The sequence below is a fragment of the Schistocerca cancellata genome, chromosome 8 (assembly GCF_023864275.1).
Source record: "Schistocerca cancellata isolate TAMUIC-IGC-003103 chromosome 8, iqSchCanc2.1, whole genome shotgun sequence".
NCBI classification, from domain to species: domain Eukaryota; kingdom Metazoa; phylum Arthropoda; class Insecta; order Orthoptera; family Acrididae; genus Schistocerca; species Schistocerca cancellata.
In genome coordinates, this window is record NC_064633.1 from 583613852 (window position 1) to 583641333 (window position 27482).

Consider the following 27482-nt stretch of genomic DNA (forward strand, 5'->3'; position numbering starts at 1 on the left):
ACTCTATCCTGTGCAAGCTTCTTCATCTTCCAGTACCTACTGCAACCTACATCCTTCTGAATCTGCTTAGTGTATTCGTCTCTTGGTCTCCCTCTACGATTTTTACACTCCACACTGCCCTCCAATGTTAAATTTGTGATCCCTTGATGCCTCAGAACATGTCCTACCAACCGATCCCTTCTTCTAGTCAAGTTGTGCCACAAACTTCTCTTCTCCCCAATCCTATTCAACACTTCTTCATTAGTTATGTGATCTACCCATCTAATCTTCAGCATTCTTCTGTAGCACCACATTTCAAAAGGTTCTATTCTCTTCTTGTCCAAAATATTTATCATCCATGTTTCACTTCCATACATGATTACACTCCATACAAATACTTCCAGAAATGACTTCCTGACACTTAAATCTATACTCGATGCTAACAAATTTCTCTTCTTCAGAAATGCTTTCCTTGCCATTGCCAGTCTACATTTTATATCCTCTCTACTTCGACCATCATCAGTTCTTTTGCTCCCCAAATAGCAAAACTCCTTTACTACTTTAAGTGTCTCATTTCCTAATCTAACTCCCTCAGCATCACCCGACTTAATTTGACTACATTCCATGATCCTCATTTTGCTTTTGTTGATATTCATCTTATATCCTTCTTTCAAGACACTATCCATTCCGTTCAGCTGCTCTTCCACGTCCTTTGCTGTCTCTGACAGAATTACAATGTCATCGGCGAACCTCAAAGTTTTTATTTCTTCTCCATGGATTTTAATACCTACTCCAAATTTTTCTTTTGTTTCCTTCACTGCTTGCTCAATATACAGATTGAATAACATCGGGGAGAGGCTACAACCCTGTCTCACTCCCTTCCGAACCACTGCTTCCCTTTCATGTCCCTCGACTCTTATAACTGCCATCTAGTTTCTGTACAAATTGTAAATAGCCTTTCCCTTCCTGTATTTTACCCCTGCCACCTTCAGAATTTGAAAGAGAGTATTCCAGTCAACATTGTCGAAAGCTTTCTCTAAGTCTACAAATGCTAGAAACATAGGTTTGCCTTTCCTTAATCTAGCTTCTAAGATAAGTCGTAGGGTCAGTATTGCCTCACGTGTTCCAATATTTCTACGGAGTCCAAACTGATCTTCCCTGAGGTTGGCTTCTACTAGTTTTTCCATTTGTCTGTAAAGAATTCACGTTAGTATTTTGCAGCCATGACTTATTAAACTGATAGTTTGGTAATTTTCACATCTGTCAACATTTGCTTTCTTTGGGATTGGATTTATTATATTCTTCTTGAAGTCTGAGGGTTTTCGCCTGTCTCATACATCTTGCTCACCAGATGGTAGAGTTCTGTCAGGACTGGCTCTCCCAAGGCTGTCAGTAGTTCTAATGGAATGTTATCTACTCCCGGGGCCTTGTTTCGACTCAGGTCTTTCAGTGCTCTGTCAAACTCTTCATGCAGTATCATATCTCCCATTTCATCTTCATCTACATCCTCTTCCATTTCCAAAATATTGTCCTCAAGTACATTGCCCTTGTATAGACCCTCTATATACTCCTTCCACCTTTCTGCTTTCCCTTCTTTGCTTAGAACTGGGTTTCCATCTGAGCTCTTGATATTCATACAAGTGGTTCTTTTTTCTCCAAAGGTCTCTTTAATTTTCCTGTAGGCAGTATCTCTCTGACCCCTACTGAGATAAGCCTCTACATCCTTACATTTGTCCTCTAGCCATCCCTGCTTAGCCATTTTGCACTTCCTGTCGATCTCATTTTTGAGACATCTGTATTCCTTTTTGCCTGCTTCATTTACTGCATTTTTATATTTTCTCCTTTCATCAAATAAATTCAATTTCCTACTTGATCCTCTGCTGCCTTCACTACTTCATCCCTCAAACCTACCCATTCTTCTTCTACTTTATTTCTTGCTCCCATTCTTGTCAATTGTTCCCTTATGCTCTCCCTGAAACTCTGAACAACCTCTGGTTTAGTCAGTTTATCCAGGTCCCATCTCCTTAAATTCCCACATTTTTGCAGTTTCTTCAGTTTTGATCTACAGTTCACAACCAATAGATTGTGGTCAGAGTCCACATCTGCCCCTGGAAATGTCTTACAATTTAAAACCTGATTCCTAAATCTCTGTCTTACCATTATATAATCTATCTGAAACCTGTCAGTATCTCCAGGCTTCTTCCATGTATACAGTCTTCTTTTATGATTCTTGAACCAAGTGTTAGCTATGATTAAGTTGTGCTCTGCGCAAAATTCTACCAGGCGGCTTCCTCTTTCGTTTCTAATCCCCAATCCATATTCACTTACTACGCTTCCTTCTCTCCCTTTTCCTACTGATGAATTCCAGTCACCCATGACTATTAAATTTTCATCTCCCTTCACTATCTGAATAATTTCTTTTATTTCATCATACATTTCTTCAATTTCTTCGTCATCTGCAGAGCTAGTTGGCATATAAACTTGTACTACTGTGGTAGGCGTGGGCTTCGTATCTATCTTGGCCACAATAATGCATTCACTATGCTGTTTGTAGTAGCTTACCCACATTCCTATTTTCCTATTCATTATTAAACCTACTCCTGCATTACCCCTATTTGATTTTGTGTTTATAACGCTGTATTCACCTGACCAAAAGTCTTGTTCCTCCTGCCACCGAACTTCACTAATTCCCACTATATCTAACTTTAACCTATCCATTTCCCTTTTTAAATTTTCTAACCTACCTGCCCAATTAAGGGATCTGACATTCCACTCTCCGATCCGTAGAACGCCAGTTTTCTTTCTCCTGATAACGACAGCCTCTTGAGTAGTCCCGCCCGGAGATCCGAATGGGGGACTATTTTACCTCCGGAATATTTTACCCAAGAGGACGCCATCATCATTTAACTATACAGTAAAGCTGCATGCCCTCGGGAAAAATTACGGCTGTAGTTTCCTCTTGCTTTCAGCCGTTCGCAGTACCGGCACAGCAAGGCCATTTTGGTTAATGTTACAAGGCCAGATCAGTCAATCATCCAGACTGTTGCCCCTGCAACAACTGAAAAGGCTGCTGCCCCTCTTCAGGAACCACACGTTTGTCTGGCCTCTCAACAGATACCCCTCCGTTGTGGTTGCAGCTACGGCATGGCTATCTGTATTGCTGAGGCACGCAAGCCTCCCCACCAATGGCAAGGTCCATGGTTCATGGGGGGGGGGGGGGGGGGGGGGGGGGGGGGGAGGTCCAAAGTATGTGTCAAAAAACTTTTTTAATTCACTGCAGATGGCTTTAGGTTTCTGTTGTGTTTCAACAAGGATGAAGTCATAAATTTTTACTGTGTAGGGTTCAATCTTTTGTCATGTCTATGTTTCCTTATGTCACCTTGAGATTTCATGGTTTTCCTTCAATTTCCTCTCTCCATTGAATGCTTAATGGTTTGCAGACAGGGAAATCAATGAGATCACTAATTGGATGTGGTTGTTTGCTATTATACAGTATTTCATAAGGCAAAAAACCTGTTGAGGAATGCTGCAGGCTGTTCATAACATCTTCAAATCTCTCGACATAGCCAATCCAACTAGCATGATTAGTATTACAGTATGTTCTTAAGAATCGCCCAATTTTTCTCATGTATCTCTCTGAAGGGTTTCCCGATGGATAACAAGCTGAAATAAGAATGTGGTTTATCCTTTCATCTTCAATAAAAGCTTTCCATGGTCCAGATGTAAATTGAATCCCATTATCTGATAAAATTTTCTGAGGTTTTCCTACCCTGCCAAAATAGTCCCCTCTGATTTTTGAAATAATGCTGTTACTGTTTGCTTTGCAAAGAGGGTATAACTCAATAAATTTTGAAAAAAACATCAACCGTAACAAAGATGTAGCAATAGCCTCCTTTGGTCTTGGTTAAGCTCAATATAAGTCCAAGTGACTGACTTATGTTGTTCTTTTGGCAAGATGTTCTGCATCAATCCTCTACAAGTTTGGTTGGATACTTTTACTCTTTGGCACCTGTCACAAGCTGTCAAAATTTTTCTAACTCTCCTGGCTATATTGTTAAGGTATACATTCTCTTGGATTTTCTGGATACACTTTTGAATTCCACAATGGCCAAAACTTTCATGAATGTATTTGATGAGTACGTCAATGTACTGATCAGGTCAACATAATTTCCATATGTCACTATCTACACTACTTCTCTTGAATAGAATCCCCTTGTAAATTCTGTAATAATCTCCTACTTTCTCATGTCCCCTTTTTCCTAGATAACTTTTGACCAGTTTACAGTTCTTGTCATGGATCTGATTCCCACAGATGTCATTACAAATGTCTCTAATCTCTTGTTCATAGTCCACCCCTCTTAAATACATAATGCTGATTGGCCCATGAAAGTGCCTCACCATCAAGTAATTTCTTTATAAATTTTATCTTAACAGTGTCAGACATTTCAAAACTGAACTGTTCCTTGCAGAATTGTGAAAAGTCTTTTGGGTGTAGTTTGTTATCTCCTGGGTAAGTTTTAATTGGGAAATTTCCCCAGACGCCATTAACACTACTACTAAAACTTTTTTGTAACTTACTTTCTTGTATTTCTACAAATTTTCTGTCTACAGTTTTTTTGACATTAACTACCCTACTATCAATTTCTGTGACCTTTCTGTCAGTATCAGTTTTGAAAGTATCAATTTTCTTTCCAAAAAATCATTTTGTCTGGTCAAATTCAGTTCTCAATTGAGAATTTTCCTTATTTACAAAATCAGCAATATTTTTAAATTTTGACTGGTTGTTTGAAATTTCATTAATTAAATTTGTTTCAAAATCTACAATTTTGCCCTCAACGCTCAAGTACTAAGTGCTTTATGACTTGACTCAAAAGTAATTTGCCACTTTTTGAAAGTTTGCTTAGTTTGTGCTATCTGCTCCAAATTTGCATCGATTTTTTATTTTAAATTACTCACAGCCATTGAAATCGAACTGTCAATCTGTTGGCTCACATTTCGACTTACAACTTGTAGTTTTGCCTGAGAACTGTCAGTTTGTTGGCTCAAATTTCAACTTAATTCTGCCTGAATACTTTCGATTCTTGAATTTATTTCTTCCTGAGAATTTTCAATTCTTGAATTTATTTCTACCTGAGGGTTGACAGTTTTTTATTTTAAGTCTGAAAACCTCTTTTCTAATGCTGTCAACATTCTTACACTGTCAGAAACACTTTCCCTAATAACTGATCATGTTACAGATGTGCTCATATTTACTGATAAACCACTGTCACCAAGGGAGGTGGCGCAGTGGTTAGCACACTGGACTCGCATTCGGGAGGACGACGGTTCAATCCCGTCTCCAGCCATCCTGATTTAGGTTTTCCGTGATTTTCCTAAATCGTTTCAGGCAAATGCCAGGGTGGTTCCTTTGAAAGGGCACGGCCGATTTCCTTCCCCGTCCTTCCCTAACCCGAGCTTGCGCTCCGTCTCTAATGACCTCGTTGTCGACGGGACGTTAAACAACACTAACCTAACCCCCAAACCACTGTCATTCACACCAGATTCTGAATCATTCTCCATGATAAACTAGAAATTTTAGAATGTAAGTACAAAGGGTGTTCACAAAGTTTTGCACAGTCATCTCTAATTTTTTTTTATTTTTTGCAGGAGGAGAATGAAATTTTTTGTAAACATACTTGGAACATTTATCTGTACATTGAGCCTACTCAATGTAGCCTCCATCAGCTGTGACGCATCTGGCCCAACATTCTTTCCATGATGTAAATGCACTTTGGTAAAATTCTGGGGATTGACTTTTACACCATTGCTTGACACAGGAAATGAGGTCTTTCTCATTATCAAATGTTTTACTGCACAGGTGGGCCTTCAGCCGATCACAGAGGTAAAAATCATACAGAGCCAAGTCCAGACTGTAGGGAGAATGAGGAACAATTTTCCAACCCATTTTCCTGATTTTCTCCTGTGTCATAAGGGCTGTATGGGGTCTGGCATTGTCATGGTGTAGTCTGATGAGCTGACCCTGTATGGGGTTTGGCATTGCCATGGTGAAGTCTGATGAGCTGACCCTGCAGCTGTGGCCTGTGGGTCTTGATAGCACATTGCAGCTTGTCCAATGACCAACAGTAATGGTCCCAGTTAATTGTGGAGCCAGGTTCCAAAAAAGTCGATGAAAATCCATCACCGATTGTTGTCGCAACCTGACGTCTACTTCATGGTCCATTATGGCTCACCTGTAAATAAAAGAAAATACATTTCTATACCAACTTATAGCTAAATATCCCAAGTATGTTCACAAAAAATTTCATTCTCCTCCTTCAAAAAATAAAAAAATTAGAGACGACTGTGCAAAACTTTTTGAATGCCCTTTGTATTTATCTCTGTGTCTGTCATCGGTCATTGGTGTCCATGTTTTCAAAATTCCTTCAGTTCCAGAATGGTTCATTAGGTAGTTTCACTCTTCTTGTGCTCCCAAAGTAAACGTATTTTCTTCTGAAAAATACACTGGTATGTCATAAATCCTCTGATCCTCCACCATTTAAAATGTAACCAGGTCCAGAAGCCCAGTTCCAACATCAAATCTATCGTAACTTCTCATACAAGCTCTATTCACAAAATCTAATCTAGCAATCCCATCAATTCAGGTTTAAGATAGTCCAGCTGATCGTACCATGTTTTACATTTTTGGAGGTAACTTTGCTGTAAAAAGTCTTGCGTCACTACCAAACTTATACAAATTAATCTGTTGACAACACTTGTTTGAGAGGTGTAAGATATACAAAAGAGATACTTTTTTTTACTTATCTTGATTTTCTCTTCTTCTTATTGTTTTTGGCTCCAAGTCTTGTTGTGTCTAGGGGTACATTCTTGAGGCTGTAATTTTTATAACATTGCGGGTTCTTGTTGTGATGAAGATTTGCTTGTTGCTATGAATATATTTTTATATTATCCCATTCTTCCAAATCACACTGACTTTACAGTTTTCACTTCTATCGCATCACAAATTACATTGTTGTTGAGAAACTTAGAAAAAGTCTACTTCCATCAGAGGCATGCTCACCACTACCTACATTCTGTGGCACTAACTACTTGCAAGAGAGTTTAAAAAGCAAAAGAGTTTACAAACTTTCTTGACAATAGAAGAATCTTTGCTAAAATATATCACTATTTTGTAAATAAAACCAGAAATAAATTTAATGATTCACATTAGATTGTACAATTACTAATATGAATTTTAAGTATAGCAGAAATTTCGTAATTTCAAATATTTTTAAAAGAAGAGTAATTTTAACTGTACATACAGAATACTAACAAATTAACTTCTTTTTATACATTTTAGCCTGAAACATAACACATCGTACACAAAATCATATGAAGTTCATTCAGTTAGACAGCTGATATAATGTTTACCTATACAAGAATTGATAGTATACATGGTATTAGTTATTTCTATAAAAAAAGTTAATGTTAGAGGAGGGTGACCCATTATAAACCACATTCCATCCCCTAAATACTGATCTGGGCCTAATAACCCTACCTGCTGTCAAAGGCTCCATCACTGTCTTTTGAACCACAAGGATTGTCTATTACCTAGGACTGAGATACAACTTGGTGGAGATAAAAGTTCTGGTGATTGGTGAAAATTTATAATTGACAGCTGTGATTGGTGATCCAATGTGCTAGAATTGTGCTGTTTTTCTTTCCTAAACTGAAGATTTGTTTCAATCCTGACCTCTCGTAGAACTTGACATCTTTCTGTCTTACCTATCCTAAAAAAGGTGCTGCTCCAACACCTGTAACCACTGGTATTTTACCATTCATGGCAGTGCCTCCCCCCCCTTAAATTTCCTGCTATTACCCCAGCCAGTTTCCCCTTCCCTTTCCTGTTGAGATGTAGGCCGTGCCTGGTATAGTCCCACCTACTGAGAGAATCAACAGGAACCACACCAATATGAGCCCCCGCACCCGACCCAAGCAGCCGTTCCAACTCCAAATTAACTCTCCCAACAGAAGAGTTCAAATGAGGCTGGTCATGGCGTCTCAGGACAGATACAAATTCAACATTGGTGTGTCTCGATGCCGACGCAATCTTTACCAGGTCACACTCTATACTGTACCCAGGATCTCTGTCGATGCTGTTCCCTGGCCCTCCCACAATAACCACTGTGTCTTCCCTGGTAAATCCTTTACAGAGTGAACCTAAATCCTCTGTCACCTGATCCAGACTAGCACTTGGCTTGAAAAAATTTGTGACCTGGTATTCTGGTCCTAATTCCTCCTGCAGAAGTTGGCCTACAACAGCTCATTTGGTCATCCTTCTTGAAATTCACTGCTGGCAGTAAACAAAATGAAAATTTGTAAACCAATTGTAAACAGTTGTTTCTGAAAGTGATTGATTATTGAAAGTTGAGTGAAGTGGTGTGAGCAATTGTTTTGAGTTAGGCCTTTACAATATTTGTAAAAAAATCATCCTAAAAAAAAAAATACTTCAAGTGAATTGCCTCAGGTTTTTTCTTCCCACAGCATTGATCATCAAAACTCCTGCTATAAACAAACAAGTTACCCAGTTTCTGCACTGCCATTGTTTTAAAAACAATAAATGACAGGTTTTCAAACAATACCAGTGTCATATCTCAATAGTGCCATCTACTTGTCGTATGAAAAAGTTAAAAGGCAACCTTCTTAAGTGGACAAGACTCTCATGTTTCCATCTTTTTATCTTAAGGAGAAACACTGTAATATTGTGATAACATATTGTAATATTATCTGTTCACACCATGAGAAAATAGTGTAGGTAGCAGTTTAGTTTGACAAAATAACATCCAAATTTGGTCCTGCTTTTGCCTCATTGTGATATCTCTGTGGTGACACATCATTATTCTGTGTCATTTCAGCTGCTCTAAATTCAGTGAACACTGCTGAAGTAATACCTGTCTGGAAGTAAAATAAACATGCCTCTGATCTCTAACTGGAGAGATACACTTATATATTAACTTTGCATTACATAATAAGTTTTCTTGTGCAGGAAAAGATTATTGTCAGATGTGTTCATCTTCAGGTTACGGAAAGTTCCACTACCTCCTCCTGACAGTTTGCGGATTTGTTAGCACTAGTGAGGAAATGGATGTCATCTCCATGTCTTTCATTCTCCCATCGGCACAATGTGATCTCAATCTCAACACACAGACTAAAGGATGGCTCAACAGCATAATATTCATAGGTAAGTGAGAAAGCTTTCCTTGTGTTAAGTTTTGTTTTCTCAATTATAAATGTAATGATTCTTTAAAAAAACTCAATATTGAATTGATATTTGTTGTATTATTTATGATACAATTGTATTTTTATTGAGTTTTAATATAACTATTATTCACTTTCATTGAGGTTTAATAGAAATTGGAGTGAAGACATTTTGTGGTAGAACACTATAAATGTGACATAAACATTTCCTAAAGATGTTTGTAAATAACCTGTATGAGTATTGCTTTCTCTCCACCAAATCTGTTTACAAGTAGATACAATTTAAATATTCATTTTACCTGTTAATGCACATGTAATATTTATGAACTGGTAACTTCTGTCTTGATATTTTGATGCATGATGTTTGTTCATTGTAAGTGATTCAATGTGGAGACATATTTGTTGTCTTTGTTCAAACATAAGATTTTCTGCTTGGATGCTTCTCTTTACTCCCCCCATGATAGGCCTCTGCTGGCACATGATCGTCACTCAAGCTGGTTGTGATGATACCAGATTTGTAGAATTAGAAATATTCAAGCCTGAGTTGAGGCCGTTACAAGCAAAGCCCTGCTGTGATTTAGCAATCTTCACTTGTTTCACAAAACTCTTTGTGCCGTCGCAGGTGAGAGTACTGTGAGAAGAGTTGTCAGAGTCCCTACTGCCATATGCAGTCAGTGTTCCTGCCCAGGTGAAAGAGTGTTGGGAGCAGTGGACTGAGGGACCTTGGGCAATGCTTTCAGACTGTATGGCATACCTGGCTACTTCTACGTCAGCAATTCAGTACATACCGTTTGGCTAAAGAGATAATAATGTGGACCAAAAATACCCAACTGCTTCGGTCGTCTTTTATGTGCTGAAGGTTACGATTCTCTGATAGGTTACTGCATTTGCAAGAGGAGTTCAGTAACATCAAATTGGACATCAAGTTTTATTACAGAGGAGAAGAGCAAGTAGGAAACTCAGGTGCAGAGTTTATTGTAAACAATAAAATTAAATACTCATTTTAAAAATAAGCAAAAGATATCCTGTTGAAATCATTCAAGTCTACATAACAACAGGCTCACATTCTGACAAGGCAGGAGAAGAACTCTACAATGAGTTGTGAAATCTGAGAAGTTGCAGCAAATACCACACAAGATAATAATAGGGAATTTTAATCCAAAACTAGGATAAAAACTAAAGAGTGATTCTTCCTCACATTGACTCACTTTGTTGATAATAACCCTTCTCTTTGTTGATAATGGATTGTTTCATCACTAGCATTATTTAATAATCAGTTGGGTGAATTTTGTTGAGTACAATGAATTGAGCTGCCACTATTAGTTCATTATATTCTTTGTCAAAAAGTCTTATTGAATTATAGTAATAAAATCATGCCACATCATTCAAATAAAACTTCAATCTTGGGCACATTCCCTATGTGTGGATTACTGTTCAGTGTTCTTCCAACACAAAACCCTAAATTTCAGTACACTGCTTGGCTTTCTTAAGCCCCCAATTTGGGACCGACCACATCTCAAGACTGCACATTAATGACGGCAATGCTGCTGCATGCTCAAAAAGAAGCAGTCGTAAAACTCATTGTTGAGCCCAGAGATGCATAACCACATTGTGTTGCACCTCCCAGAGGTTGTATTTGTTCCCATGTCAATAAAGATACAGCAATGGTAAACTTTGAACGTGATAGCAGAAATGACAGGATGGTACGTTATTGGAAATCTCTAAGAACAAAATGTTTGTCCCAAACACATTCTTCCAGAGAGATATATAGAGAGAAAGAAAAATGTGAACTTGGTAAGGGCTAAATAGAAATAAAAATGCAATTGATTATGTTTCATGAAATAGAAAAGAAACTGTACAAAATGTAATTGTTGTAAGCTACTATCAAATTACAAGTGAACGTGCCTTTGTAACATCCAGAGTAAAAATAAATACAAAGAAAAAATAGGTTCATCTGGTAGGAGGTCAAAAATGTGTAAATTATGAAAATTTATTTAAGGATAGAATGATATACCTTAGAAAATTAAGGTTATCCAGATACAAACAAAAGGGGCGATATTGCAGGTATCAAAAAAGCAAAAGAAAAGAAGCTCTCAAATGGAACAAGGCAACTATTATAGAGTAGGAAAGAGTTTCAGGTGTACGTTAATGGGAACATACACTCTAAGACAAAAAAAGATGCACCATGAAGGAATTATTCAAAAGGGGCAGAAATCAGTAGATGTGATGTATGTGTACACACAAACAAATGATTACAGGTTCTGAAAAATTGGATGATTTATTCAAGAAAACAAGCACCACAAATTGAGCAAGTCAATAATGTTTTGGTCCATCTCTGGCCCTTATGCAAGCAGTTATTCGACTTGACATTGATGGAGTTGTTGGATGTTCTCCAGAGAGATATCGTGCCAAATTCTGTCCAATTGGCACATGAGATTGTCAAAATTCTGAGCTGATTGGAGAGCCCTGCCCTTAATGCTCCAAACATTCTCAGTTGAGGAGAGATTTGGTGATCTTGTTGGCTAAGATAGGGCTTGGCAAGCATGAAGAAAAGCAGTAGAAACTCTCACCATGTGCGAGTGGGCGTTACCTTGCTGAAGTGTAAGTCCTGGATGGCTTGCCATGAAGGGCCACGAAACAGTGGAACATTGTCAATGTACTGCTGTGCTGAAAGGATGCCATAGGTGACAACCAAAGAGGTCTTGCTATGAAAGGAAATGGCAGTCAAGGCCATCACTTCTGGTTGTTGGGCTGTATGGCAGGCAATAGTTGGGTTGGTATCCCACCAATCTGGAGTGACTCCAGACGTATCTTCATTCTCTAAGCTCATTGACTGGAGTAGAATTGTCTTCAGTGATGAGTCCTGCTTCAAACTGAGACTTGATGACCAGCAAAGAGGTGTCTGGAGATGCCCTAGACAGCAGCGGCATACCATCTGACTTTCGCCCACCATAGAGCCTGACAGCAAGGAGTGATGGTTGGCGGTGCCATTTCTTTTCATAGCAGGACCCCTTTGGTTGTCGTCCATGACACCATTAAAGCATATCAGTATGTTGATGACATTCTATGCCCTTTTTTGTTGCCCTTCATGACAAGTCATCCTGGGTCTACGCTTCAGCAAGATAAGGCCTGCCCGCACATGATGAGAGTATCTACTGCTTGTCTTCATGCTTGGCAAACTCTACCTCGGGCAGCAAGGTTGCAGGATCTCTCCCAATGTAGACTTTTTGGAGCATTATGGAGATCTAACATGCCAAGCGGACAGATTTAGCACATTTTCCCTCAGGATGACATCCAACAACACTGTCAATCAATGCCAAGCTAAATAACTGCCTGCATAAGGAGGGCCAGAGGTGGACCAAATCATTATTCACTTGCTCAGTTTGTGAAGCTCTTTCTCTTGAATAAATTGAATTTTTCTGAAATTGTTATTATTTGTTTGCCTGTACATGTACACCACATATGCCAATATCCATCCTATTCAGATAATTTCTTCGTGGTGTGTTGTCTTCTTTTATGCTAAGAACGTAGTAGAATATGCTGATATTCTTTGTTGGCTTATGTGAGATAGGGAACGGCCAAGATGCCTTTAATTGAGGGTGGGAAGGTGATGTCGAAAAAAGTCTGGAACGCCAGGGGAACATGTAGCTGAAGGTCATGATGCATGGAGAAGATTACAGGAGGCCTTTTTCCATCTGTGGATGTCAATCAACTGATGATTATGATAATGATGTCATAATGTCATTCTTTATTAGTACACTTCACTTTTAACATCAATGTGTTGCATCACATTTCAAATCCTTATTTGATTTTCCCATAGATTACATATATATTTCTTTGGTACATGATGACTGCTTGTGCAGCTAAAGCAAATAACCATCTGAACAGATTACATTTGTGCATACAAGCAAATCAGCCAAAATAGCACACAAATTATGTGAACCATGAACATTAAGCATTTATCAACAAATACAGGACACAAAAGAAGATATTCTGTAAGAATTGGAGACTAGTTAAGCACTAGAATAGTGCTAATTGAGATGTCTCTATTCGCAAGGAAGATCTTACACTGTCACTTTCAGGGAAAGTTGGGGGAAAAAACATCAGCTGCCAATACTGAACAAGAGTGTGTCTAGCAGCTGGTGTGTAAACTCTTTGACAGCTGTGAAAAATAAGCACAGTGGTCAAAAATCTTGATTGCTCTGTCAGCCCACAAGGGAGAAACAGAGCATTGTCTAAAAATTATGCAGGAAAGTGCACTCAACATCCAGAATGTGTCCTTTGCTCAGGTAGGGAATCTGCTTCACATGGTTGTACTTGTCCCTGAGGCTGAGGCTGGTTTTGTGGCACAAGAGTAGGCAGCACTTCTGGAAACACGTTTGCAGGTTTACTTCTGTTTATTGAGACTGCTGTAGCATTACCATTTAATAATATATCCAGAGTATGTGCCCCTCTTTTGAACACACAATGTGGGCCTTTGTATGGAGGTTGTAGCGATAGCATTACATCATATGTACATAACATGACATATGGTGCATGTTTGCAAGTCATGATTCAATTAGATAGGTATCATTCTGTGCCTGGACACTTAATGGGGACATATGTGTGCAATATGTTCTGTCAGATGACAAATGAAGTCTGATTGGTTATGATCATGTAACTGTATGGAACTTGGATCAATAAATTCACTAGGCAGTCAAAGTGCTTTGCTCTGCTGACAATGAATCCAAGTCTGCTATGTAAGTGGTGTGAAAACCAAATAAGACCATGGACCAGCCGGTTGTCTGACTTGTTTTGTGACCCATCAGTGCAGTCTTTGAAGAATTATGCCAATTTTCAGTTGTGCTGTTGCTCACTGGGTGGTAACTAGTTGTTCTCTGATGGAGAGCACCACAGAATGTACTGACTAAATAACACCAATTCGAATTGTCAGCCATATTCTGTGGTGATATGCAGTGGACAACCAAAGCATGAAACCCACTTTAACATAAAGGCAAAGGCTTGTACTTTTGCCAATATCTTAATGACTGGTATAGCTTCTGGCAAATGGGTGAAACAATCACTTGCAGTCAACTGATAACAGTGACCACTGAATGGTGGAAGTGGGCTTACTACGTTATGTGCACATGAACAAAACATGTTGTTGTGTCTGGAAGATCTCCAGCTGGCATGAACACATGATGGGATATTGTACTGTGCTGACATTGAAGGCACACACGAGCCCACTTGTAACTGCAGAATATGTGTGGCAGAAAAGGCAAGACCTTCCGCTTGAATCTCCCTATAAAGCTTCACATCTGATCCAAGTTGTAACTGAAGGGTGAACAATGCATCATTCAGTAGTTTGTGGAGTTTGTGATCAGATACTTGTGCCTCTACAAACAGGACAAAATCAATAACATTTGTTACAGTGTTAACTTGTAACAGTCAGTAAACAACTAAATTTTTAATACCTGAAGTGTGCTGAAATGGATAATGATTTCCAGATGGTGAACCCATGTTCTTGTTCTACTCTCTGGCTTCCAGCTACAGTTGAAAGTGTTTGATTGGTTTGTAGATAATAAGGAGCTCACGATCATAAGTGCTCCTTTTCTGTTGCAAAGGGGAGAGCTTGTGTTGGATGTAGCAAAAGTATACAAAAGGAATTTCTGTCTGGTCTTTAGATGACTAATGTAAAGGTTCTGAGATACCGTCCAGCAATCATGTGTGCCTACATCTGACTGCTACTGGTGTTTTGGCTGCACAACACAAAGTTTACTTGCATGTCTGATCTTCAAACTCTCATCCTCTACCATTGCTGGAGTTGTGATGAGACAGCAGCTCACGTATTTGTTTAGCCAGAGAGTCAGCATTGTCTGACAGGCAATAATAATTTGCATGCATTGCTGCCAGGGATGAAGCACTGTTGCAACACACCACTAGTGCATTGATTGATGGTGGTATTATTGTGTCTTGAATCCTGTCAGCCAGATCTGCAACAGCATATAATGGCATTTACATCTGAAGTGTTCATATTGCTTTAACTTGATCCAGAAGACGATTACTCTGAAGCATACATATCAAGGTATCGGGTACCGTTTACATATCGACTTTCGCGTGTAGATGTCTCAGGTATTATGACAGCTTCTTGTCTCTGATGGCATCCTGTGTTAGGACTTCAGTCACATGCCCTTCTTGTGATATGGACACTTGGCAGATCAATTCTGTCTTGAGTTTCTCATAAGAATCTTCTGCAGGAGGTGCTGTAATATGTCTTTGACTTAAGCCGTGTGATGGTGGGCCAGCCGACTGACTACTAGAGCAAATGTGGTGAATCGGTAGCTATTCCCACTTAGTGGAAACTTGCATCTACCTGTGCAAACTAGAGTGCTGGAGTGTGAATCCAGAATGGTGGCATTCACATGGCGAGTTGCAACACTGATGGACCTTCTGTACTCACTGAGTCATGCATTTTCACAGCTTGAAAAAAATTCTTTGGTTACTCTAAAGAGTTTGTACTGCTCCTTCTGGCCTTTCTAAGCTGATCACGTAGGGGTCACCATTGTCAGCACATCTAAGGCAATAACCATCTGAACAAACTGTATTTGCTTGTTCGAGCAAATAAGACAAAATAGCACAAGAAATATACACAATCATGTAACATTTGTTAATGAATATAGAATGCAGAAGAAGATATTCTGTAAGACCTTGTGGTTAGTTAAACACTAGGATAGTGCTATCAAATCTGCTCTGTTCACGAGAATGTTCTCACACTGTCACTTTAATGGAACGTCACAAAAAGAGAAAAGAGAAAAATCAACCTACGATGCCAAACAAAAGTGCTTGTGGTAACTGGTGCATGAATTCTTTGACCGCTGTGAAATGTGAACACAGTAGCCGATGATCTTGATTGTTGCAAGACTACTACATCACAGAAAACTTTCTTCTTTGTCTCCGTTCTGCTGACATTAGCAGTCTTCCATAATGCCATTTACTAAATGGCAGAATTATTTTGTGTCTTTGCCAGTTTTGATTTTTAGCAAGTCGCTATTATCATTCCTCTAGCTGCTCATCATTTTCATCATTCCTTTGTTTATTCTGTAGCTTTCCAGTATTTTTTCTTTTTTTGCCCCCCCCCCCCCCCCATGCCTTAACCAGTAATTTAATTGAGAATGCTTCTTTTGGAAAACCTAAGTTGATAAATTTTTACACCAAATCTAATAACTGTAGCTCCTACACCTCCCATTCTTGTTATTAATTCTGAATGCATCTCAACAACTTAATGGAAGCCTACAGTTCCACTTCTCTTCTACTGAACTAAGCTAAAAATTTAGACTGTTCGTCAGTGTTAGAAATAATTTCCAGTTCATTTCATTTTGTCCTCTATTTTTAGTAATGTGAATCACTGTGTACTTTTTTCCCTCATTATGTTGATCTTTGTGCTACTGTTCTTGACTTGTATATTATGCTATGATTGTATGTTTGCATCTGAGTGTGCTTTGCACTCCAAAAATCAGTTTATAAATCTTGACTCAGAACTGCAGGACCATGATCAGTTCTGTGCCACTGTTAGATTTCTTGTAATCTTCTTCTTTTTTTCCTCCTTTTTTAAATTTTAGCCACTCATTCATCACTACCAGATTGTGAATCAAATTTGTATTTTCATCTGAATATACTTTGAAATCCAGTATTAGGTTTCTTATGTCTCATCTGACCCGATTTAAACACAATCGATATCTTTCCATGTGTCCCAGTGTTTCCATAGGTACATTCCTCTCTTGTGATTCTGGAAGACAGTATTTGCTTCAATTGGTTGTAACCTATTGCAGAACTCCCTGGTTTTCAGTTAGCATCCCAATCTCCCAAGACTATCTGAGTTTCACTCATTTTCACATATTTATCAGTCCAACATTGTTCTGATATTCTCACAGTTTCATCATCAGGATTTTATATGGACATACTGTATAAATATATGCAGTTGTTGTTGGCATTGCTTCATTTCTGTTTAAATAAGAATGGTTTATCATTGTGTTGCTTGTAATAGCTCTGGTTTTCCCAATGTTAGACCACAAAAAGCATTTATAAACACTTTTGATTACACTGAAACACAAAACAAATTAAACATGGTTCAGAAGTGTGATTGATCCTGTTAATCATCCAGGACTACAAACAAAAAACCGGCATTACTATGGTGGCGGGAACCACTCATAGACAAGACTAATTCCTTAGCTGAATGGTATCACAGGTTGCCAAAGTAGAAGTTAATAGTGGCAGGCAGATGTCACTATATCAGTATCCCAATGAGCCCAGTTGGTAATACATATTGCTCAGCTAATAACCAGTGTAGTACAGAGTCATCATCAGTACTTCAGGCAGCTGTGGAGATGATCGCATTCACTAACCAACAGAAGTGAGACTGGGCCAGCAGCGCCTTACCCTTGAATTGGCTGGCTGGCAGATCCATGCCACCTGTGTGCCAGAAGTGGTGTGTTGGTGCCCACTCACAGCAGCTGTAGTTCAACGTATTGGTAATATGAGACATCCGTCAATATGTCTGGCAAGATTACAAAACCATTGATCACCTTCTGTTCACAACAATATAAACACATGCATCACAGGTGATGCCAATATCCTTCAATTATCTGACCAGTATGCTCTCCACACCTTTCATTTCATTTCATTTTGCTCCTCTCTACTAGATCTACCCCTATTCAATGTCCTTTCTAAGAAATCCCTATTCAGACTGAAGAAGGACTAGTTTGTAGCATGATAGTGACAAGTACACTACCACTAGTACTCATCAACTCATAAACCTTGTGTCATATCTCATAAAAATATATGAAAAGTAAGAGCATAAAGTTAAAAGTTGCTAAAACTGTACTTTTATCTAACAAGAAGAGCTACAAATAATGAATGTATGAATGCCAGCAAAATATTGAGAATCCAGGGTGACATACAGGATAGTGCTCCCCTTTCATTCTCTCTCTCTCTCTCTCTCTCTCTCTCTCTCTCTCTCTCTCTCTGCATTTGCATATTGTCTTCACTCACAATGAAAAAAATACCCATTCAAAACCTTAAGATATGACAGTCTTCTTTTTGTTTATTCTCTGTTATACCTATTATAGATACTCCAGTTTCTACCAATTGTGAGTAGACATAACGTTTTCGTCTTATATATCATTTTTCCACCTTAAAAATTTTGAATTTTAATTTGTTTACTAGACATATTACAGTAGGAGTTACAGACAGTGCTAACTTAACAATGTCCTTAACGTTAAAGCAATAAAATGTCTTGAGTTTTGTTGTATTTTTTCCAGTACTGTTTTGTACTTAATACATGTAAAAAATATCACTTCAGATGAAATTTGACACTTCACAATTCATGAATAGGTAGTTGTTGCAGATTTTATACTCAGTTGTTTTTTAGGTATGATGGCTGGTGCTTATGTATGGGGATCAGCAGCTGACTCGCTGGGAAGGAAAAAAGTTCTCATTGTCATATCTGTGATGAATGCGCTGTGTATAGTTGCATCAAGCTTCTGCCAAGACTATATATTTTTCATGCTGTTCCGGTTTCTCAATGGTGCTGCGTATGTATTAACATATTACACTTTGTTATAAATTACTTACAAATTTGATATACTTGTAAAAAAATGCCCTAAATCAAAATTTCAGTACCTTTGTATGCTTATTGCCATTTGTTGTATCAGTATATATTATTTCTGGTCAAATTACCATTAAGTACATCATTTGCAACATTAATCTCTTTTTGATTCTGATCGACACCAAAAGTAACCTCAACAAGTTGTTACAAATGTCGAGTTTACCTAGACGCCAAGTCACGATGGAAGGTTCCTTGAGAGTAAAATGCTATGAATTGTCCAGTCCAAAGGAGAGCAGTTATTGCTGTCTGTTGTTAGTCAGTACAATAAACCCAAAAGGTGATTAAATCTGATTGACTGCCAGCAGTTGGTGGAGGTAGATGTGCAGAATGCTTCCCAACTTGACCACCTTCCAGTGTGACAATCACTATAACTAGAGTTGTTCAGGAACAATGAATATCTCTCATTAGCTACATTCTTATTATAATGGTTCAAAACTTTTTTTTTTACAGTAAACACACACAGATATACCCCTCTTATTTGATAGACTGTTCTTTTAAGCTACATAGCATTGTAGCTCATGCAACTAATAAAGACAGATAAACAAACAGTTAAAAGGAACATCAACTACTGACTGAAATGCCTATAGACATTTCTTATTTGGCAATGTTGTTAATTCAAGAAATCATTTAGTACACTTATAAGACGATAGAGATGACTTGTTGAGCTGCAGACATGTACAATGAAAAGACAAACACATTACATCTTTCAGCTAAAGCCTTCTTCAGCAAAGAAAACATACACACATTCACACAAGTACGCACACCTCAGGAACGCATGACTGCTATCACAAGCATTTCCAAACAGTCGGAACTGCCAGTAGTAGCAGTCCTGTGTGCATGAGGTGTGCCTGCGTAACAGTTCTTTTATGATGCTTGTCTGCAACTCAATGTGTCATCTTTACAATGAGTAGCAATCTATCATTTTCCTAATATTGTTGCTATTCCAGCCTGGAGTTTCCATTGTTTGAAATAACTCAGTAGATTTACTCCATAAAGCCACATCCACACTAAAGTTTGGAAAATTATTTCCAGCAGTGTTTGCAACCATGTTTCCAGCAAATACTCTGTGATCAATGTTTGCAACACATTTGAAGCACAGAAACAGTTATGCATGGCAGTATTGGTACAGACCACATATCGCCACTGCATGGCACTAGTGTTTTTCTGCCACCACTGTAGAGGGCAGCAATAAACAGAACCCATCAAGTGATTTTTGAAGCAGAAATACAGTGCCTTCAGTGAGAGTGAAACTGGCAGTAGCAATGAAAAGTACAGATTCTTCTGTTTTTCACGACAAGTAACATTGAAGATATAGCAGCAGTGGTGTTTGATGATGGTGTGTACTGTAGTTGACAGCACTGAATAAAATACTTGCTACAGTTACATTACATTACAATTATATTCAGTTACCATTATCTTTACACAAACCTTCAGTCTTCTAACCAGTGCTCCACAGACTTCAAATAGTACCTGAGATATGCCTTGCTTTGAAGTGTGAAATAAATACGCTATGCTCTTAAATGAATCACCAGTTGCTGAAGAACAATGAGTGTCAAAAATCTGTGATTTACTGGAATTACTTCCCTGTCTTTCTTTGTAACAAATCGTAGTACCATATTTACCAGAATTTCAAAGTCAGAGGATGGCATCGTAGTGAAGTTACAGAATTTTGTGCCATCTTTTATATTCAGCTCTTGTAATGGGTTAAGGTTGCCATTTCTTTTACTGTATGTTTTAGTCCACCACAGATGACTATGCCTTTCTCTGCATTTGCACAAATTTTTTAACAATAGCTTTGCAGTATCACATGTCAGTATGGTTTCCTTGTGACTAGAAATAGTGTAGCAAACAGTGGTACCACACCATGAGAAAAAAAGATGAAGGCAATGTGAACATGACTCAAGAAATGTTAACTGCCAGTGTGAACAGAAACCTTAACAAGAAATTATGTTGCATACATGTGAAATAGGGCAGAAAACATGCGTGCAACAAAAACATGTTTCCAGTGGCACTGTGTAGTCAGCTTAATGGCTTTAGTGATTAATAACAAGAGTGAATTTAGGATATTGTAAAATTCAGAGCTGCAGTAATAGAAGTGAAAATAATTTTTAGGTAGACTATGCATCCCTATCTGGGGCTCAGAATGGAGTTCTGTACTCTGGAAAAAAGTCTATAACAGACTGCCAGTAGACATCAAGCAGGAAATTGAAAACCCCCCAGGCTCCAGTATTCAAAAACAAAGCCACACCTTCTATGATTTATTTGGATATTTGGGCTCAGGGATGTAAATTCTGTGCATAGTAATGTTGACATAGAACAGATCTTGCTTCGCCAGTATGTACACAGCTCATTATATCTGTGTGAAGTTACAAAAATTCCTTACTTGAAAAGATTCAGGAAAACCATAGTTTGTTCTTTTTGCTTTCATAAATGTTATGCAGATGTTTCTCCACTATCAGGGTGGTTCCCTTTATTTTTACTAATAGCTTATGCTGTTGTTCATATTACTGTGTGCCATCTGCAGTACAGATGATTTTTCAGCACAATTAGTCATTGCAGTTTTTATGATTTCCACATTGTGAAGACTGGTCTGTTAGTGTATGGAGAGCAGGAAGAATCATTGCTTAAATACCTCTGTAATTGGTCTAATTTTGTGTCTGGAGTCTCTACAGGAGTATTACATAGGGTGGCTGTAGAACATTTGTAGATCATTTGCTTACAAATGGTTTTTGAAACTTTGTAAGTTGGCTTTCACAGACTAACTGAGAAGGTCTGCCAATTTTGGTTGGTCTCTCTCTCTCTCTCTCTCTCTCTCTCTCTCTCTCTCTCTCTCTCACACTCACTCACTCACTCACTCACTCACTCTCATCCTGGGGTCTGATTGATGGGCCCTTCCCTTTCAACTTTCCAATCTATTCCTCTCTCCTTCTTGATGAAAGAATTATTAGTTCTGAAAGCTAGGGTTGCTTGTATACTTTTACATATTTATTTCGGCAGTATCAACATTTTTCCCTGTGGATGTAAAGTATTGGTGAGGAAGTCTGTCTCATAATTTTATGGTTCAGAGTTTCCAGCATTTCCATGACACTCTCCTGTGGGTCAAACAAACCTGTGCCCCACACACTTCAGCAGTGTTCTAAGATTGGTGACATGAATATTTTGTAGACTGATTGAATTTTCAGTGTCCTACCAGTAAACCAAAGTCATCCACCTACTTTGTCTGAGTGAGCATATATGATCATTCCATCTCATGTCTCCACAAATTGTTACACCTGGGTGTTTGTATGAGTTATCTGATTCCAATTGTTACTCGTTAATATTATAGTTGTAGGGTACATGATTTTCAGTTTTGTGAAGTGCACAATTTTCCATTTCTGAATGTTGAAAACCAAATTGCCAATCTTTGAATCACTTTAAAATCTTATCAAGATCTGATTGAATCATTGTGTATCCTTTTCAGATGTTACTTCATTTTAGAAAACTGTATGATCTACAAATGATGTGAGGTACTATTAATATTGGCTGTCAGGTCACAAATATACAGTATGAGCAGCAAAGGTCCCTACACTCAAATCCCTAAGCCATGCCTGACGTTACTTTTATATCTGTCAATAACCCTGCATCCAAGAATGACCCTCCCTACCAAGAATTCCTCAATCCATCACGCATTTTGTTTGATATCACAAATGATTGTACTTTGGTAGTAAGTGTTGTGATAATGAGTCAAATGCTTTTAGAAATTCAAAAATATTCAATCTACGTGACTGCCTTGAACCATGGTTTTCAGGATGTCATTGCAAGGAAACCATGAGTTGGGTTTCTCATGAACATTGTGTTCGGATCCTTGCTGGTTAGTACAAAGGAGACCATTTTACTTAAAATACCTCATTAAGTTTGAGCTCAGAATTGTTCTAATCTTCAACAAATGAGTGGCACTTACATTGGGCAATGCAGTAGTAGATCACTCCTAATACCTTCTTGTAGAAAGGTGTGATCAGTGCTTTCTTCCAACCATAGGGTACAGTTTTCTTTTTGAGGGATTTGTAGCATATTGTTGTTAAAAGAGAGGCTAACTCAGCTCCAAATTCTATATAGATTCTGACAGGGATTCCATCAGGCTCTGGAACCTTACCACTTTTAGTGATTTAGTTATTTCTAAATGCCATTGTTACTAATGTCTCTATCATTTATCTTTGCAATGGTCCAAGAATTGAAGTGATCAAGTAATCCTGGTTTTTCCTTTGTAAATGAACATTTGATTGCAAAGTTCAGCATTTCTCCTTTTGTTTTTCTATCTCATTCATGAGTGTCTGGACACCATCTTTGGTGCTGCTGACAGCCTTCACATATGAACAGACTTTATTTAGATAATTTAGAAATCAAGGAGACCACTTACCAAATAGCAAAAATGTTGAGTCATCAACAGGCACACACAAAAGAGAAAGAAAAACTGCTAGCTTTTTGGAATAAATCATTTGTCAAACTAAATGACAAACACACACACACACACACACACACACACACACACACACACACACACCTGTGTCCCTACATTGTGCCAGCTGGACACTCTGTGCCAGGATTGCATTTCGGCAGGTGCAGTAGAGTGATATGGGGTTGTGCTGAGTGGGATGGGTAGAGAGACAGAGAGATGGGAGGTGGGAAGAGGAGTTGGGGTGGGCAGCTAGTGGCTTTGAGTTAGGCAGCAGGTTTTCTGGCTAGGAATGTGGGAGATGTGTTTCCAAGCTACTGGTCTAAGCAGTTTCAGAGAAAGCATTAAGTATTATTTTGTGGAATACATCATCATATCCACCACGTACAGAGGTGTAATTATCCCAGCCAACAGCTGGACAATCAAAGTCTGCTCAAATGATGATATTATGATTGGGGAACATACACACTAGCAAGCTAAGGTTTTCTTCAAGGTTTTCAATTACATCAGGAGGTCAGTCTGGTTGTCAGTAAGAGGACGTACCCTCAATACTAGGTCTTGCTGAGATAATATGGTATGCAGCTCTTGTCTACTGCAATGAATACATCAACTTCATTTCTGACTAACCTAACCTATCCTTTCAATGTACAAGTAGATTAACCCCAAAAGTCTCACTGCTATCAGTTTTGGGTTTTAGCCAGTTTTCTGTGATCAGTATTATATGAGGTCCATTGCTTTTTAGGAGTGTTTCAAATTCTGGGACCTTGCTGTGAATGCTGCAGTCCTTTATCACTAGGATTCTAATAGGTTTCATCTGTGTGTGTGTGGGAGGGGGGGGGGGGGGGAAGCGATCTTACACCTAATTGCTTCAGCTTCTTGTACAGCTATCATTTCATATAACCATCAGTGACACATGCTTTTGTCCATGGTTTGCTATTTCCTTGTTATGTCATCATTTTTGTGTAATCTGTTTTCTTTCAGACTGGGTGGAAGTGGACCTGTCATTTGGTCTTACTTTGCAGAATTTCAGCCCAAGGCTAAAAGAGGTTCTATGCTTAGCTTCATGGCAGCTTTCTGGACATTGGGAAACTTGTTCGTCGCATGTGAGTATAAAAATGTTGTTGTTTCTGGACACCATATAATTCTAAACAAATCTTTATATTTGAAGATAATCCTTCTGAAAATTTTCTCCAATAGGAAGTCAGTATTGGAAACATTCTGTGTATTACATTTGGAAGGGGTGAGACATCAACACACATAGCATATCCTGAAATATTTATTCATCATTTCATAAAATGACAGAAAAATTTTACAGGATCTGACCGAAACTGCAAAGCCTACAAATATACAGTGTTAAAAACATTAAGAAGAGCACCCTTCTGTTGTTATGAGACATCTTCAGAAAGTAAGTGTACTGTGACTGTGACGGGCTTTGGTTTTTTATTTTCTGAGGGTTGGCGGTACTGACTAGAGCAAGTATTGCAGAAACATGGTATATGTAAACTCACATTGTAGTCCCCAGTTTTGTGAAAAAGGTCAGTAACAAATCCTGCCAAGAGCAAGCCATATGCTGTAATCTGCTTCCTACACTTGAAAGGAATAACACCTAAAGAAATTTCTTCGTGCTTCAAATCAGTTTACAGCAATTGTGTTATGAATAGAAGGAGTGTTGTTTAAGTGGTGTAGAGTGTTTAGTGGAGTCAGAACAAATGTTCACGATGAACGAAGGATTGGAAGACTTTCGTTTTGACTGAAGAATTGGTGCAAAAAATCGAGGAAATTGTTCATGAAGGCCACTAGTTGAAAGTGCATGAAATTTCTGCAATAGTTTCACAACTCTCCAGAATTCTCTCATGTGAGACACTCACAAAAACACCAAAATACTGGAAACTGTGCACAAGATAGGTCTCTAAATAGTTGACAGAGCAGCTAAAGAAAAATTAGGTCAGTAGCACTTGCAAGTTTCATGAACGACTTGAATTGGAAAGTGAGGATTTTATGAGTTCTGCTGTGACTTAAGATGAAATGCCTGAGACAAAAAAACAGTCACCTCAATGGCATCACACCAATTCCCTGTCCGTCGAAAAATACAAAACTAAAATTTCAGGGAAAAAAATCATGGGCTCATTGTTTGGGGACCAAGAAGGCATAATTTTGGTCAGATTTCTGCCTCGGGGGAAGACCATCAATGCAAAACAATATTCTGAGACCTAAAAAACCTCAAAGGAGCATTCAAAACAAAAAGAGATGAATTCTGACTAGAGGAGTGCGCTTACTGCTTGACGACACCCGTCCTCGCATTGCCTTAGCCACCAAGATGCTCTTGGATTCATTAGGTTTGCGCCTTCAGATCATCATCTTTTCAACTCCCTGAAGGCACGCATGAGTGGAATTAAATTTTCAACCATTGAGCAGGTACAGAAAGAGGTTCTGACTTGGAGGTGGGAGCTGGCAAGAGAGCTCTTTGAGGAGGGCATAAGGAAGCTTGTGCCACTGCTCACCACATGCATTGAATGGGATGGCAATTCTGTAGAAAAAATAGTCAACAAGTTTATCAATAATATCCTGTAATTTTTTCAATACACTTTTTCTAAGAAAATACAAAAATCTAGCACACTTACTTTCTGAACATGCCTTGTAGATAGCATTATGGGTTGGTGCAAGCCCACAGTTGCAGTAGGTGTTATCCATCAATGGTTTTAATCAGCTTGCAGATCTCATAAAATTGACAGAAGACTTAAGAGACATTGTGGAAGGACTCTGCTAACAAAGTTCAATCACTGAAAGTCACTGTCACTGTCTTGATTGGGACAGGGCTTAGGATGTAGGCAATAACTGGGTCAGGGTTGTTGCTGATAGACACCATTAACATTCGCTCTTTATGGACATCCTGGTATTACCATCAGCCACATCTTCACAGTGCAGTACAGAAAGCTAATACGGGACCTGAAAGAGTGTTGACTGCTAAGGTTTGCCTTTTTAATGGTGCCAATACAGAGTATCCAAAGACTGGGAAAGAGTACTATGATAAACTTATAAGTGATAGTGAAGTGGGTAGATTTGGACTCACCCTCAATCCAATTACTGAGATAATGTGTAAGAGACCAGGATCTTTTTTTTAGGATGAAGTCAGTTAAGAGGCATCACTGCTTGAGGAAGATAGTCTTAATGGTAGAAATTAATTCAGTAAATAGGAAATGCAGATCAGAAGGCTTGCTGCATTTGTTTGATCAAAATATGAGTGGAAATATAGATGAGCTAAATGAATAGCTGATAGATCTTGACTCTTGACATAATTTGTGCCTTAGAACATTATTTATATTGAGAAGGAATATTATATCTTTTTTTAAGGACAATAACAGGTGCAAATGTGTAACTCTTTTGTATCAGTTGTGAATAAATAGTTGCCACTATTTAAGTTCCAACCCTCGAATATTGTTTCCTTCAGAAGTGTTGACATGCCAGAACATTATACAGAACATATATTCTGAGGCTGTGCAGGAGTATGTGAATTATCAAAGGAAATTCTTTTAATTGTAATCCTTTCTGGATGGAGTATGTCAATTATCAAGGGCAATGCATTTAACTGTAATCCTTTCTGGATATTCTATTTCAAAATTGTCTCCAAGCTTGACACTACTCTATTCATAGTCCTTAATAAAGACATCAAGTTAATTTTGAGTCAGAATTTCCATATTAACTTTTCTTTGATTCTCCGGGAGAATCGCACTGGATCACACAGTAAGTAAAATCACTGGTGGCCTCTCAGATCATGATACAGAGATATTAACATCAAAAGAATCAAGACAGAGTCATATGCCAATGTAGAAATAAAAGATTTAGATATGTGGACCCACTTTCAATGCAGTCATTTAAAGCCAGTCTGAAAGCCCACAGTTGTAAAGAAGTCTACAATACACACTACTTGAAAAAAAATCTAAAGTGTTGTGCTACTTGGATTCTTTTTTATTAAATGTACCTGCATAACTTAAGAACATGTGTATTTTAAATCTACAGTGTATGCAAGATTCATGAATGCAAGAGTTATATGTATAATGTTATACTTTAAGCTCATACATGTTTTGTCACATGCTGGAGGGAAATAACTAAATACATAAAACAGTAGTAACTCCAGGTAGGAATGTCAGCAATATTAGGATAGATTGCTACTCACCATAAAAATGACCCATTGAG

General features: G+C 38.3%; 1 protein-coding gene across 2 annotated transcripts in view; it reads left to right on the forward strand.

Annotated features, from left to right (window-relative positions):
- Positions 1 to 27482, forward strand: part of LOC126095121 (synaptic vesicle glycoprotein 2B) — a 582081-nt gene that overhangs the window by 529108 nt on the left and 25491 nt on the right. For both annotated transcript variants that reach the window (XM_049909829.1, XM_049909828.1), the window contains exons 5-7: positions 9035 to 9196; positions 18620 to 18782; positions 24270 to 24391. In XM_049909829.1, coding sequence (XP_049765786.1) covers positions 9035 to 9196; positions 18620 to 18782; positions 24270 to 24391 — 447 coding nt within the window. The remainder of the gene's footprint in view (positions 1 to 9034; positions 9197 to 18619; positions 18783 to 24269; positions 24392 to 27482) is intronic.